Genomic DNA, 14,239 nt, shown 5'->3' on the forward strand with positions numbered 1-14,239 from the left:
GCAAGCTCTCCCCGCTTCAGACCATCCTGAACTCAGCGGCTAGACTCATCCACCTCACCAACCGCTCCACCTCTGCCACCCCCCTCTGCCTCTCCCTCCAGTGGCTCCCAATTGCCCAACGCATCAAATTTAAACTTCTAACCCTGACCTACAAAGCCGTTCACAACACTGCCCCTGACTACCTCACCAACCTGATCCCCAAGTACCGCCCTACCCGTACCCTTCGCTCCTCACTGGACCTCCTTCTATCCTGCTCCCTGGTCTCCGCCTCCCATGCACGACTGCAAGACTTCTCCAGGTCCTCCCCCATCCTCTGGAACTCACTGCCCCAATCCAGACTGTCGCCTTCCCCCCCACATTCAGGCGCTCCCTCAAAACCCATCTCTTCAGGGAAGCCTACCCCACCCTCACCTAACGGCCATTCTCCCTCATTCCTCCCACCACTCCATTCCCCACAGCCACTCCCTACTGTACCACTACCCCCTCCCTCCTAGATTGTAAGCTTGAAAGAGTAGGGCCCTCTTACCCCCCGTACGTTGTTTGTTATTGTTGTACTGTGCCATGTATTGTCCCCCCCTCTATTGTACAGCGCTGAGCAAACCCTTTGGCGCTATATAAACTCCATGTAATAATAATAATAATAATAACCAGTGTGACCCGTTCTGTACCCTCCTACACGGGGCGAGGTGTACATTCCTACACGGGGCGAGGTGTACATTCCTACACAGGGGGAGGCTGGGACTGAGACACATAGCTAGAAGGCTCCATGCACACTGGGGGGGGGGGGTGATAACGCTGGTAACATTAGCTGTGTAAAGTCACTTTAAATACCGGAGTTTTTTTAGCGTTTTTGCATTAGCATTTAGCAACGTTTTGCGGTTTTTCAAGGTTTTTTTGGTAAAAAAAAAAAGTTCAAAAAACACTGGTTTGCTGCAATTTACTGCATTTTTCTACGTTTTTCAGCATTAGAGCGTGTTTACAGCTAAAACATTTATCTAGAAGCCCGCTAGTTTTGATTTTATTTCCAGCCAGAAAACGCTGATTCCAGTCTCTGTGTGTATGGACACCGAGGAGAACATGCTGGGGGGTTTACTGGATGGAGAAAAAAATCATCAAAAGCCAAAAACAGCCGCTGTAACAACGTCCCGTGTGCATGAGGACTTAGAATTCTTGTACAGAAGGACACAGACATGTAATAAGTAGTGACGGGTCCAACACCCCCCTGTTCAGTTCGCGGTCGAACATTCCAACTTGAGGAAAGTTCAACTGCAAACTTTGAACTCAATGCAAGTCTATGGGACTGGAAGTTGTACATTGAAAAGTGACCATTCTGAAGGCTTTTATGCCAGTTATTGGCCCCAGAAGTGGTATGGGGACTCTGGGACGGCCCTGAGGGACAGGAATCAGTGAAAAAAAAATTCAAAAAGTACTGTTTCAAAAGGACAGTCATTTTTTCATTGCTTAAAGTAAAAAAAACAAAACAAATTAAAAACTTTATTATCATTCCTGGGGGGTCCCCATAATCTACCTGCAAAGTTGCACATCTGTACAATGTATAGAGCCTGCTGCAGCACGACTGACATTTATATTAAAAAAAAAAAAAGTGTGGGGTCCCCCTAATCCTTACCAGACCCTTTGGGTCCGGTGGGAAGGTTAGGAAGGACCCCAAAGTGAAATTTATTTTTTAATGTGCATGAGGTTCCCCCTAAAAGCCATACCAAGCACTTAGGCCTTAAGGGGAACCCCACCCCCCAAAAAATAGGTGGAAAAAGTGTGGGGTCCCTCCTAACCTCCTACCAGACCCTTTATCTGAGCGCAGGCCTGGCAGGCCAGAAAGGGGGGGATGGATGAGCGGCCCTCCCCTCTCTGGGCCTTACCAGGCCATGTGCTCTCAGCATGGGGACAAGGGCCTCTTCCCCACAACCCTGGCCTGATGGGTGTCTGCGGGCAGGGGGGTCATTAGCATAAGTGTACCCCTTTATATAAAAGGGAGCGCCCTGATGCTGCCCCCCCTTGTGAATGAGTAAAGGGTACAAAATAAATAAAATAGTGCCTTGAGTGTTGGTGGGGCCCTAAACCAAACAATTGTTGGAAGCGACCATAATCAGTGGAAGTCTAAACTGGAACTTCAGCAACGCATAGACTTCTGCCATCTCTGGGGAAATTGCTGCTCTCATCTCCACTCCAAACTGGAACTTCAGCAACGCATAGACTTCTGCTATCTCTGGGGAAATTGCTGCTCTCATCTCCACTCCAAACTGGAACTTCGGCAACGCATAGACTTCTGCCATCTCTGGGGAAATTGCTGCTCTCGTCTCCACTCCAAACTGGAACTTCAGCAACGCATAGACTTCTGCCATCTCTGGAGAAATTGCTGCTATCATCTCCACTCCAAACTGGAACTTCAGCAACGCATAGACTTCTACAAACCTCAGAACAAATAGTGTATATATTTTGGTCTGTTTGTGTTGGTTGATTCTCACCTCTTGTTGCTCTTCACTCTGGTCTGTGTTGGAGAAACATCCCCCCAATTCATGTGATCCTTATCAGTTCCTAATTGGGGCGGAGAAGAGTTGTGTTGTGTTATACATTTAGATCAGCTCATGGAGGGAGGTCACAGCCGGGGCGTGGTCACAGATAGGGCGGGGTCACAGATGGGGCGGGGTCACAGCCTTCAAACAGTTCTTTATACAGGCCATACACGAGTTGAAAATCAAGTGATTTAACAAACGATAAACAAAAAATCGGCCGTTCGTTAAGCTGACGTTACCACCACCACTTACACAAATCGGCCGACTAAGTCATGAAGATAACCCCATATAACAGCCAGACTTCTGTTCCTTGCAGGTCACGGCTCATGAGCATATTTTTTTTGTTAAAACGATCGTCCGATTTGGCCATCATTGCCGCAAAAATCGTCCGTTTTCCACAAATTTTCCAACATGGCTGATAATCCAAAAGTGCAAAAAACCCGAACATCGGCCGACCAATTATCCCACTAACAGAGCGAAAATCCGCCGATTATTCTTTCAGATGAAAAATCAGCCGATTTTCAAACCGTCTATGGCCGGCATTAGTCCTCAGTGCCCAGGACTGTTAGGTTTAAGCACCCATCGGCAGGGTCTGCATCATATGGTGCAGGATTATCTAGGGGCAAGAGCAGACTTGGAGACCTTTCCAACTGAACATCCACTGGGCTACTGGGTCTTGAGGATGGATCACTGGCCAGAACTTGCTCAATATGCCATCCAGCTACTGACCTGTCCTGCACCCAGCGTGCTTTCCGAACGGACATTCAGTGCTGCTGGAGGTTTTGTGACGGATAAAAGAGTGCGTCTGTCCACAGACTCCGCTGACCAGCTGACATTTATCAACATGAATCAGTCCTGGATCAACAGCAACTATCTTGTCCCTGATGCTGATGTAACTGATTCCATTTGTTAGGGATCTGGGATCCCTTGAAGACTGCCTATGCTGCCTATCCTATTCCTCAGTCCTGATTATTATTATTATACAGGATTTATGGCGCCAACAGTTTGCTCAGCGCTTTACAATATAACAAGGAAAAATGTCACCAGCACACCGAGGATCACCAATACGGGTCCAAAGGTTTTAATAAACCATCACATAGTCACAGCAAGGCAATGTTTCAGAGTCTCGCAGGACCCCTTCATCAGGCATGTGACATCGCATGCCTGATGAAGGGGTCCTGCGAGACTCCAAAGCATCCCATGCCTGATGAAGGGGTCCTGTGAGGCTTAGAAGTGTCAAATGCCTGATGAAGGGGTCCTGCAAGGCTCAGAAGTGTCCCATGCCTGATGAAGGGGTCCTGCGAGGCTCAGAAGCGTCACATGCCTGATGAAGGGGTCCTGCGAGGCTCAGAAGCGTCCCATGCCTGATGAAGGGGTCCTACGAGGCTCAGAAGCGTCCCATGCCTGATGAAGGGGTCCTGCAAGACTCAGAAGCATCACATGCCTGATTGAGGGGTCCTATGAGGCTCAGAAGCGTCCCATGCCTGATGAAGGGGTCCTACGAGGCTCAGAATCGTCACATGCCTGATGAAGGGGTCCTGCAAGACTCAGAAGCGCCCCATGCCTGATGAAGGGGTCCTACGAGGCTCAGAAGCGTCCCATGCCTGATGAAGGGGTCCTACGAGGCTCAGAAGCGTCACATACCTGATGAAGGGGTCCTACAAGCCTCAGAAGCGTCACATGCCTGATGAAGGGGTCCTGCGAGGCTCAGAAGCGTCACATGCCTGATGAAGGGGTCCAACGAGGCTCAGAAGCGTCACATGCCTGATGAAGGGGTCCTGCGAAACTCAGAAGCATCACATGCCTGATGAAGGGGTCCTACGAGGCTCAGAAGCGTCCCATGCCTGATGAAGGGGTCCTACGAGGCTTAGAAGCGTCACATGCCTGATGAAGGGGTCCTGCGAGGCTCAGAAGCGTCACATGCCTGATGAAGGGGTCCTACGAGGCTCAGAAGCTTCCCATGCCTGATGAAGGGGTCCTGCGAGGCTCAGAAGCGTCCCATGCCTGATGAAGGGGTCCTGCGAGGCTCAGAAGCATCCCATGCCTGATGAAGGGGTCCTGCGAGACTCTGAAGCATCCCATGCCTGATGAAGGGGTCCTACGAGGCTCAGAAGCGTCCCATGCCTGATGAAGGGGTCCTGCGAGAGTCTGAAGCGTCCCATGCCTGATGAAGGGGTCCTATGAGGCTCAGAACCGTCCCATGCCTGATGAAGGGGTCCTGCGAGACTCCGAAGCGTCCCATGCCTGATGAAGGGGTCCTGCGAGAGTCTGAAGCGTCCCATGCCTGATGAAGGGGTCCTATGAGGCTCAGAACCGTCCCATGCCTGATGAAGGGGTCCTGCGAGACTCCGAAGCGTCCCATGCCTGATGAAGGGGTCCTGCGAGACTCTGAAGCATTCCATGGCTCATGAAGGTGTCCTGCAAGACTCTGAAGCATCCCATGCCTGATGAAAGGGTCCTACGGGGCTCAGAAGCGTCCCATGCCTGATGAAGGGGTCCTGCGAGACTCCAAAGCGTCCCATGCCTGATGAAGGGGTCCTGCGAGACTCCAAAGCGTCCCATGCCTGATGAAGGGGTCCTGCGAGACTCTGAAGTGTCACATCTGATCACATAGTCACAGCAAGGCAACGTTTCAGAGTCTCGCAGGACCCCTTCATCAGGCATGGGACGCTTTGGAGTCTCGCAGGACCCCTTCATCAGGCATGGGACGCTTTGGAGTCTCGCAGGACCCCTTCATCAGGCATGGGACAAATTGTGAGAGAAACTAGAGAACTATTTAAGAAAACCATCCACCAATCAGAGTGAAGTGAAATGAGCTTGGCCCCGCCCCATGATGTCATGTTCCCTTCAAAAATGTATTCAAATCAATGGAAACAGAAACATTACAAACTGAGAAAATAAATAAAACAATCATCAGATGTACATAAACTGCATTCCCGGGGATATAAACATGGTGGTCACATGTGGATCATGGTACTCCCCAGATTGTAATAAAGTGTCAGCTGAAAGCAGCGCTGGGTTCTGGAAACAACAACCAGCAGCATATACTGTATGTCCCTGACAGCAGATAAAGACTGATGCCTAGAGATGGGGGGGGGTGTCTCCGACTGCCAAGTGAGCTGCAATGGGGACACCTACAGTGTGTCAGGACAGTATTCAAGTTCTCAGAAAGACAAGGTTGCTACAAGTGTTACAATTGTAATGTACGCAACTCATTGATCTGTGGGGAATATTTCACACCCCCCACAGTGGGAAACGTTACCAGATACAGGGTTTCCTGAACTGTAACACCGATCACTGCGTTTATATTCTGAAATGCCCGGCTCACCAGTTTATGTGGGGAAAACATTTGGTCCCTTTAAGCGGAGATTTCAGAAACACAGGAGTGACATGAGGACAGCTCTAGTCAAGAGTACCAAAGGTGAACCCATTGGTTTGAGCAAACCCGTAGCAGTCCATTTTATTTCGGCAGGACACCAGGGAAATGAATTGAGGGGCATGACCATCGAACACGTCAGTCGATCGGCGAGAGGAGATCGTGACAACTTCATCCTCCGTCATGAAGCTGATTGGATCCATAACCTGGACACAACACAACCGAGGGGACTTAATGCTAACACATCATATTTGTGGTTTTTGGACCGCAGATGAACTTTGGTTCAGATGATTCCTCATGATTGAAGTGTATATAGTTTTGTAGATAACTTTTGGTTTGGATTTTTCACATTCGCACTATTCACAGCGGCTCTCTCCTTCTCTCTGCAAGCTGGTGAGCTGCCTCACCTACACATTCCTTCTTTTCCATTTTATCACTCCCTTTTCTTCCACCTCTCCCCAGCTCCATTCATGGACTGATTATCATCATTTTCAGGGCCGGTTCGTACTATGAAGACATAGTAGAGATGCGTTCCAGATGCATTTTTGCCTGTGCGTTTTGACATGGTTTTTAGCACATCTGGTGCGTTTTTGATGCTTTTTATGCATTCTAGTCTGTTTTTTCCCCCTCTGTTTTTCAATTTAGATGGGAATGTGTGCTACGGTGCATTTTTGGTGCATTTTGATGCGTTTTGCCGCGTTCCAGTGCAGCTCTGTATGAGTGAGATGCGTCCTGTTCTGCTTTTTATCTGCAGCTGGAACACACTGGAACTGCGAGCGCTGGTGTGAACTATGACATTGACCACCATGTACAGTATACTACTTTATCTTTGGATGCAGATGGAGGGTAACTGAAACGCATGTGGTGTGAACTGGCCCTCAATCTGTTTCCTTTCTGTTCCTCTTTTTCTTCACAGCTCATCTCTGCAACCCCGCCCACCCATCCATTGGTTTGTGTGGCGTCGGCCCCATGTGTTTCTATGACGCCGGTAACTTACCTCCGCCTTGTCCTTCCCGGCACCGACGTCATGGGTTTCCATGATAATGGCGGTCGGTGCAGGAATGTCTTTGAGCGCATGCGTGAGTAGTGAACTCTCATGGTGCATGCAGGTGACATGTGTTGCTATGAAACTGTCGGCCGCTGCACTAATAGGACCACTGTAGGTGTCCCCATTGCAGCTCACTTGGCAGTCGGAGACACCCCCCCACATCTCTAGGCATCAGTCTTTATCTTCTGTCAGGGACATATATGCTGCTGGTCGTTGTTTCCAGAACCCAGCGCTGCTTTCAGCTGACACTTTATTACAATCTGGGGAGTACCATGATCCACATGTGACCACCATGTTTATATCCCCGGGAATGCAGTTTATGTACATCTGATGATTGTTTTATTTATTTTCTCAGTTTGTAATGTTTCTGTTTCCATTGATTTGAATACATTTTTGGAGGGAACATGACATCATGGGGCGGGGCCAAGCTCATTTCACTTCACTCTGATTGGTGGATGGTTTTCTTAAATAGTTCTCCAGTTTCTATCACAATTTGTCACATGCCTGATGAAGGGGTCCTGCGAGACTCCGAAACGTTGCCTTGCTGTAACTATGTGATGGTTTATTAAAACCTTTGGACCCGTATTGGTGATCCTCGGTGTGCTGGGGACATTCTCCCTCGCTGATTTTGTTCAGTTCCAGCCGACGGTCGCTGCAGCACCCACTTATACACACCGCCATTTTTAACACAGGAACGTGTGCGTTTGGATTGTACACTTACAATATAACGGGAGACAATACAGCAACAATACAGTTCAATACAAGAGGGATAGGAGGGCCTGATCCTGGGAGCTTACAAGAAGGGAGGGGCTAGTGGTACAAAAGGTAGTAACTGTGGGGGATGGACTGGTAGGAAGAGTAGAAGATTCCATTATTAGCTGAGGGCAGGATAGGCTTCCCTGAAGAGATAGTTTTTCAGAGATCGCCTAAAAGTGAGCAGAGTAGGCGATAGTCTGATAAATTGGGGTAGAGAGTTGCAGAGGATGGGGAAGCTCTGGAGAAGTCCTGGAGACAAGCATGGGAGGAGGAGACAAGCATGGGAGAAGGAGGCAAGGAAGCTAGAGAACATGAGGTCGTGGGAGGAGCGGAGAGTACAGTTTGGGTGATATTTGGAGACAAGATTGCTGATGTAATTTGGGGCAGAGTTATAAATGGCTTTATATGTTATTGTTAATGTTTTGACTTTTATCCATTGGGCAACGGGAAGCCAATGGAGGGATTGGAAGAGGGGTGGAGGACACGGAGTGGAGGACAATGGAGGGATTGGCAGAGAGGGGCGGAGGACACTGAGTGGAGGCCAGTGGAGGGATTGGAAGAGGGGCGGAGGACACTGAGTGGAGGACAGTGGAGGGATTGGCAGAGAGGGGCGGAGGACACTGAGTGGAGGCCAGTGGAGGGATTAGAAGAGAGGGGTTGAGGACACTGAGTGGAGGCCAGTGGAGGGATTGGCAGAGAGGGGTGGAGGACACTGAGTGAAGGACAGTGGAGGGATTGGCAGAGAGGGGTGGAAGGACACTGAGTGGAGGCCAGTGGAGGGATTGGCAGAGAGGGGTGGAAGGACACTGAGTGGAGGCCAGTGGAGGGATTGGCAGAGAGGGGTGGAGGCCAGTGGAGGGATTGGCAGAGAGGGGTGGCAGATACAGAATGGTTAGTAAGGTGGATGAATCTGGGAGCAGCATTCATGAAAGACTGAAGAGTTGATAGCCTGCGATCAGATCAGCCAATGAGGAGGGAGTTACAATAGTCAAGGTGAGATATAACAAGGGAGTTAATAAGTTGCTTAGTAGTTTCCGAGGTTAGGAACGGCCGTATCTTGGAGATGTTGTGGAGGTGAAGTCTACAAGATTTGGACAGTGATTGGATTTGGGGGTGAAAGGACAGATTGAAGTCTAGGATTACACCCAGTACCCTGGCATGAGGGGAGTAACTGATGGTTGTGTTATTGATCTTGATGGAGAAGTCAGGGGAGGGGCACGGGCTGGGGGGAATACTAAGAGCTCAGTTTTGGAAAGATTGAGTTCAAGGAAGTGGAGTGACATCCACGCCGATATGTCACTTAGTAGGTTAGTAATGCGAGAGGAGACTGAAGGGGTGAGGTGAGGGGTAGAGAGATAGATTTGTGTGTCATCAGCATAGAGATGGTACTTAAAGCCATGGGAGTTTATCAAGTAACCAAGGGAGGAGGTGTAGATGGAGAAGAGTAGGGGTCCAAGAACGGAACCTTGAGGGACCCTTACAGAAAGAGGGAGTGAAAAGGAAGAGGCAGCATTATAGGTAATGCTAAAGGAGTGCTGCGATAGGTAGGAGGAGAACCAGGAGAGAGCAGGGTCTTGGAGACCAAGAGTGGAGTTTTTAGAGGAGGAGGGGATGGTCAACCGTATCAAAAGCTGCAGAGAGGTCAAGTAGTAAGAATACGGAGTAGTGGCCATTGGCTGGGATGAGTATGGAGTAGTGGCCATTGGCTGGGATGAGTATGGAGTAGTGGCCATTGGTTGGGATGAGTACAGAGTAGTGGTCATTGATTGGGATGAGTACGGAGTAGTGGTCATTGATTGGGATGAGTACGGAGTAGTGACATTGGTTGGGTTGAGTACGGAGTAGTGGCCATTGGTTGGGGTGAGTACGGAGTAGTGGCCATTGGTTGGGGTGAGTACGGAGTAGTGGTCATTGGTTGGGATGAGTACGGAGTAGTGGCCATTGGTTGGGATGAGCACGGAGTAGTGGCCATTGGTTGGGATGAGTACGGAGCAGTGGCCATTGGTTGGGATGAGTACCGAGCAGTGGCCATTGGTTGGGATGAGTACGGAGTAGTAGTCTTTGGCTGGGATGAGTACGGAGTAGTGGCCATTGGTTGGGATTAGTATGGAGTAGTGGCCATTGGTTGGAATGAGTACGGAGTAGTGGTCATTGGTTGGGATGAGTACGGAGTAGTGGCCATTGGTTGGGATGAGTACGGAGTAGTGGCCATTGGTTTTAGCTGTTAGTAGATCATTAGTGAGGTTTAGTAGGGTGGTGTCAGTGGAGTGTAGTGAGAGAAAGCCAGACTGTAAAGGGTCAGGAAGGTTGTTGTCGGTGAGGTGGGAGCTCAGGCGATTGTAGACTAAGCGTTCTAGGAGTTTAGAGGTAAATGGCAGCAGGGAGATGGGTCTTAAGTTGTTCTGGTTGGTGGGGTCCAGGGAGGGCTTGTTAAGCATGGGAGTGATGTGTGCATGCTTTAGGGGGGAGGGGAAGGCACCATTAGAGAGGGAGAGATTGAAGATGTGAGTGAGGGAGCATAGGATGGAAGAAGAGGGTGACTGTAGTAGTTGTGAGGGGAAAGGATCCAGGGGGCAGGTAGTGAGACGGGCTTCTGAGAAAACCTTAATGACCTCTTCGGTAGTAGAAAGGTCAAAAGAGGAAAGTGTTGGGGGAGGTTTAGTATAAGGTATGCTAAGTGGGATGGATGTCTGTGCAGTGGAGATGCCCCTATGAATTGCATCAATCTTATTTTTGGGAATCCTCTGCAATGTGTTAGTGCTGCTGGGCCAGTTCAGCCGTGTTACATTGTCTTGGTTACCACCTTGTCAGAACGTTTCTACCAATACACGTTACTGCAATCTCTGGTCTCCATGTGTATTCTCTCCTCTCTGGGTGCCAGTCACCTGGCCCCGCCCACAGATGTGTACAGCAGGCGGGTGTGGAAAGACATCAGTGGTTTACTAAAGGAAAATACCCTCATTTTCCCCAGAGCTTAGTGAATGTGGTGAAGCTTCACTTTGTAAAAAGCATCCAATCAGGTGCAAGGAAAATAATCCCAGCATGCAGTGGTAATTTCATTGACAAAAACATTTTCACCCATAATTTTCCTCAGCGGCATTTTTCCAATGATGAAAACAAAATGCAAATGACCCGACATATTCATCAATGGAGGAAAACTATGAGGAAAATCAATTTATTTTCGCCAATGAATGAAAAGGTAATGAAAATGTGAGGGAGGGACGTTTACCTATGGGGACTTCCGGGGTCCTTGGAGCTCCACCTGTAAAACCTGTGAGTGCTTCCCCTCCCAGCAAGCAAGGTATTGACTGTAGTGTGTCTAATACTGTGTGCATTCAGGACCTCCCCAGACCACCCAGAGCATTGTGTACATTACAGGTCACTTCAGACCACCCAGAGAACTTTGTGCATTACAGGACTCCTCAGACCACCATCCAGAGCCCTGTGTGCGTTATAGGCCTCTTCAGATCACCCAGAGAACTGTGTGCATTACAGGCCTCCTCAGACCACTGTCTAAAGTACCACCTGAACTTGTAATGCACAGTGCTCTGGAAGGTGATCTGAGGAGGCATTTTATGCACACAGTGCTCACAGTGCTCTGGACGGTGGTTGGAGGAGGCCTGTAATACACACAGTGCTCTGGATGGCCATCTGAGGAGGCCTGTAATGCGCACAGAGCTCTGGATGGTCATCTGAGGAGGCCTGTAATGCACACAGTGCTCTGGATGGTCTTCTGAAGAGGCCTGTAATGCGCACAGAGCTCTGGATGGTCATCTGAGGAGGCCTGTAATGCACACTGTGCTCTGGATGGCCATCTGAGGAGGCCTGTAATGCGCACAGAGCTCTGGATGGTCATCTGAGGAGGCCTGTAATGCACACTGTGCTCTGGATGGTCTTCTGAAGAGGCCTGTAATGCACACAGTGTTCTGGATGGTCAACTGAGGAGGCCTGTAATGCACACAGTATTCTGGATGGTCATCTGAGGAGGCCTGTAATGCACACAGTGCTCTGGATGGTCATCTGAGGAGGCCTGTAATGCACACAGTGCTCTGGATGGTCTTCTGAAGAGGCCTGTAATGCACACAGTGCTTTGGATGGTCTTCTGAAGAGGCCTGTAGTGCACACAGTGTTCTGGATGGTCAATTGAGGAGGCCTGTAATGCACACAGTGCTCTGGGTGGTCTGAGGAGGACTGTAATACACAGTGCTCTGAATGGTCATCTGAGAAGGCCTGTAATGCATAAAGTGTTCTGGATGGTCATCTGAGGGGGCCTGTAATGCACACAGTCTTCTGGATGGTCATCTGAGGAGGCCTGTAATGCACATAGTGCTCTGGATGTTCATCTGAGGAGGCCTGTAATGCACACAGTGCTCTGGATGGTCATCTGAGGAGGCCTGTAATGCACACAGTGCTCTGGATGGTCATCTGAGGAGGCCTGTAATGCACACAGTGCTTTGGATGGTCATCTGAGGAGGCCTGTAATGCACACAGTGCTCTGGATGGTCATCTGAGGAGGCCTGTAATGCACACAGTGGTCTGGATGGTCATCTGAGGAGGCCTGTAATGCACACAATGCTCTGGACGGTGGTCTGAGGAGGCCTGTAATGCACACAATCTTCTGGATGGTCATCTGAGGAGGCCTGTAATGCACACAGTGCTCTGGCTGGTCATCTGAGGAGGCCTGTAATGCACAGTGCTCTGGATGGTCATCTGAGGAGGCCTGTAATGCACACAATCTTCTGGATGGTCATCTGAGGAGGCCTGTAATGCACACAGTGCTCTGGCTGGTCATCTGAGGAGGCCTGTAATGCACACAGTGCTCTGGCTGGTCATTTGAGGAGGCCTGTAATGCACACAGTGCTCCGGCTGGTCATCTGAGGAGGCCTGTAATGCACACAGTACTCTGGCTGGTCATCTGAGGAGGCCTGTAATGCACACAGTGCTCTTGCTGGTCATCTGAGGAGGCCTGCAATGCACACACTGCTCTGGATGGTCTTCTGAGGAGGCCTGCAATGCACACAGTGCTCTGGATGGTCATCTGAGGAGGCCTGTAATGCACACAGTGCTCCGGCTGGTCATCTGAGGAGGCCTGTAATGCACACAGTGCTCCGGCTGGTCATCTGAGGAGGCCTGTAATGCACACAGTGCTCCGGCTGGTCATCTGAGGAGGCCTGTAATGCACACAGTGCTAAGCACCCCACACCACTAAGCATGCTACAGTCACTACCTTGCTTGCTGGGAGGGGAAGCCCTCACAGGCTTTACAGACGGAGCTCCAAGGAAACTGGAAGTCCACGTGGGTAAATTTCCCTCCCTCACATTGTCATTCTGTTTTCGTTTGTTGATAAAAATGGAATTGTTTTTCCTCATAGTTTTCATCAAAGACATAAATTTGGGGTCATTTTCATTTAATTTCCGTCACTGGAGATATGCTGCTCATGAGAATTATGACACAAATGTTTTTGTGGATGAAATGAACACTGCTGGACTGGAGTAAGCTGCCTCCCTGTATAGAAAACCTTCAGCACAATAAATGCCTCCTAATGAATGTGCAGCTAGCATGTGATGTGTTCCCACATATAACAAAGTCCAATAGTAATAAAATGCAGCGCAGCAATGAGATGAATAGAATGGCGCTTGTTGTGTTACCTGCATCCTCCTAAGTGCGTCTTTCAGTAGTGACAATCAGGAACACTCTTCTGTGCTTGTGATGGTCAATATATGCTACTCATCATCTATTCCGATAAGTACATATAAACCCCATAAATTCTAGAACATCAGCAGTGCTTTGTGATAGAAATACAACAGAAATGCTGCAACTTCATACAATGGCAGTTATAGTGGTCTGTCCCTTTAAATCGGCAGTACCTTCCCGTGGAGCGGTGTTGTCACACTGCTGTATACCAGTGTCCGGTGCTCCTGTATCCCCCCTCAGTGCTCTTCCACCTCCAACACACTTCTGTGCTCACCTCCAAGTTGGACCCATAATGACGGGTCAGACTGGACTTTTCCCTTGTATCCCGGGTAGGTATCATGGTACCCAGATCTTCCCACTCTCTGCCGGCACTTTTATGTAGATCCAATCCACTCCGCATTCATGTAGAAAACGCTGAATATAGTGTAGTATGTCTACCAGAAATAGCCTTTATTTCACCCAATATGTATCCACTGACATTACAATGTGTCCTCCTGGGACCCCGCGGGGTTAAACACTCCCTATACCAAGCTCCAAGCACAATGTATGCTGGAATCCCTCTTTCAGAAGGTAAATCCATTGAGTTCCCCATCTAGACTCCCATCAGCCATGTCATCGTCTCAGTAAGCCACTCCCATGACTCCTTTTCAGCATGTGACTTGTGCCATGTTTCATGACGGGCCATATTATGGTAGTTGAAGAATATGGGTAGTCATGGTTTTATTGTCCTATGAAAGTATTGTATTGGGACTTTTAAATGTACATCTACTAAGTAGTATAAAGTGATAGTAGTATTAGTAATAGTCATATTGCTGTATAAACATAATAATACAA

The 14,239-nt window shown here is 49.1% G+C and overlaps 1 protein-coding gene across 1 annotated transcript in view; it reads right to left on the reverse strand.

Moving 5' to 3' along the window:
- The window catches only part of LOC149435272 (uncharacterized), a 57,394-nt gene extending 50,448 nt beyond the window's left edge, over window positions 1-6,946 (reverse strand). Inside the window, exons 1-2 of the mRNA XM_089662848.1 lie at window positions 6,905-6,946; window positions 5,948-6,113 (exon numbers count right to left, since the gene is read on the reverse strand). Of these exons, the coding sequence (XP_089518974.1) occupies window positions 5,948-6,113; window positions 6,905-6,946 (208 nt within the window). The remainder of the gene's footprint in view (window positions 1-5,947; window positions 6,114-6,904) is intronic.
- Window positions 6,947-14,239: the final 7,293 nt, after the last annotated feature.

Source organism: Staurois parvus, unplaced genomic scaffold (genome assembly GCF_062004578.1).
Source record: "Staurois parvus isolate SC_StPar_1 unplaced genomic scaffold, SC_StPar_1.0 ptg001566l, whole genome shotgun sequence".
NCBI lineage: Eukaryota > Metazoa > Chordata > Amphibia > Anura > Ranidae > Staurois > Staurois parvus.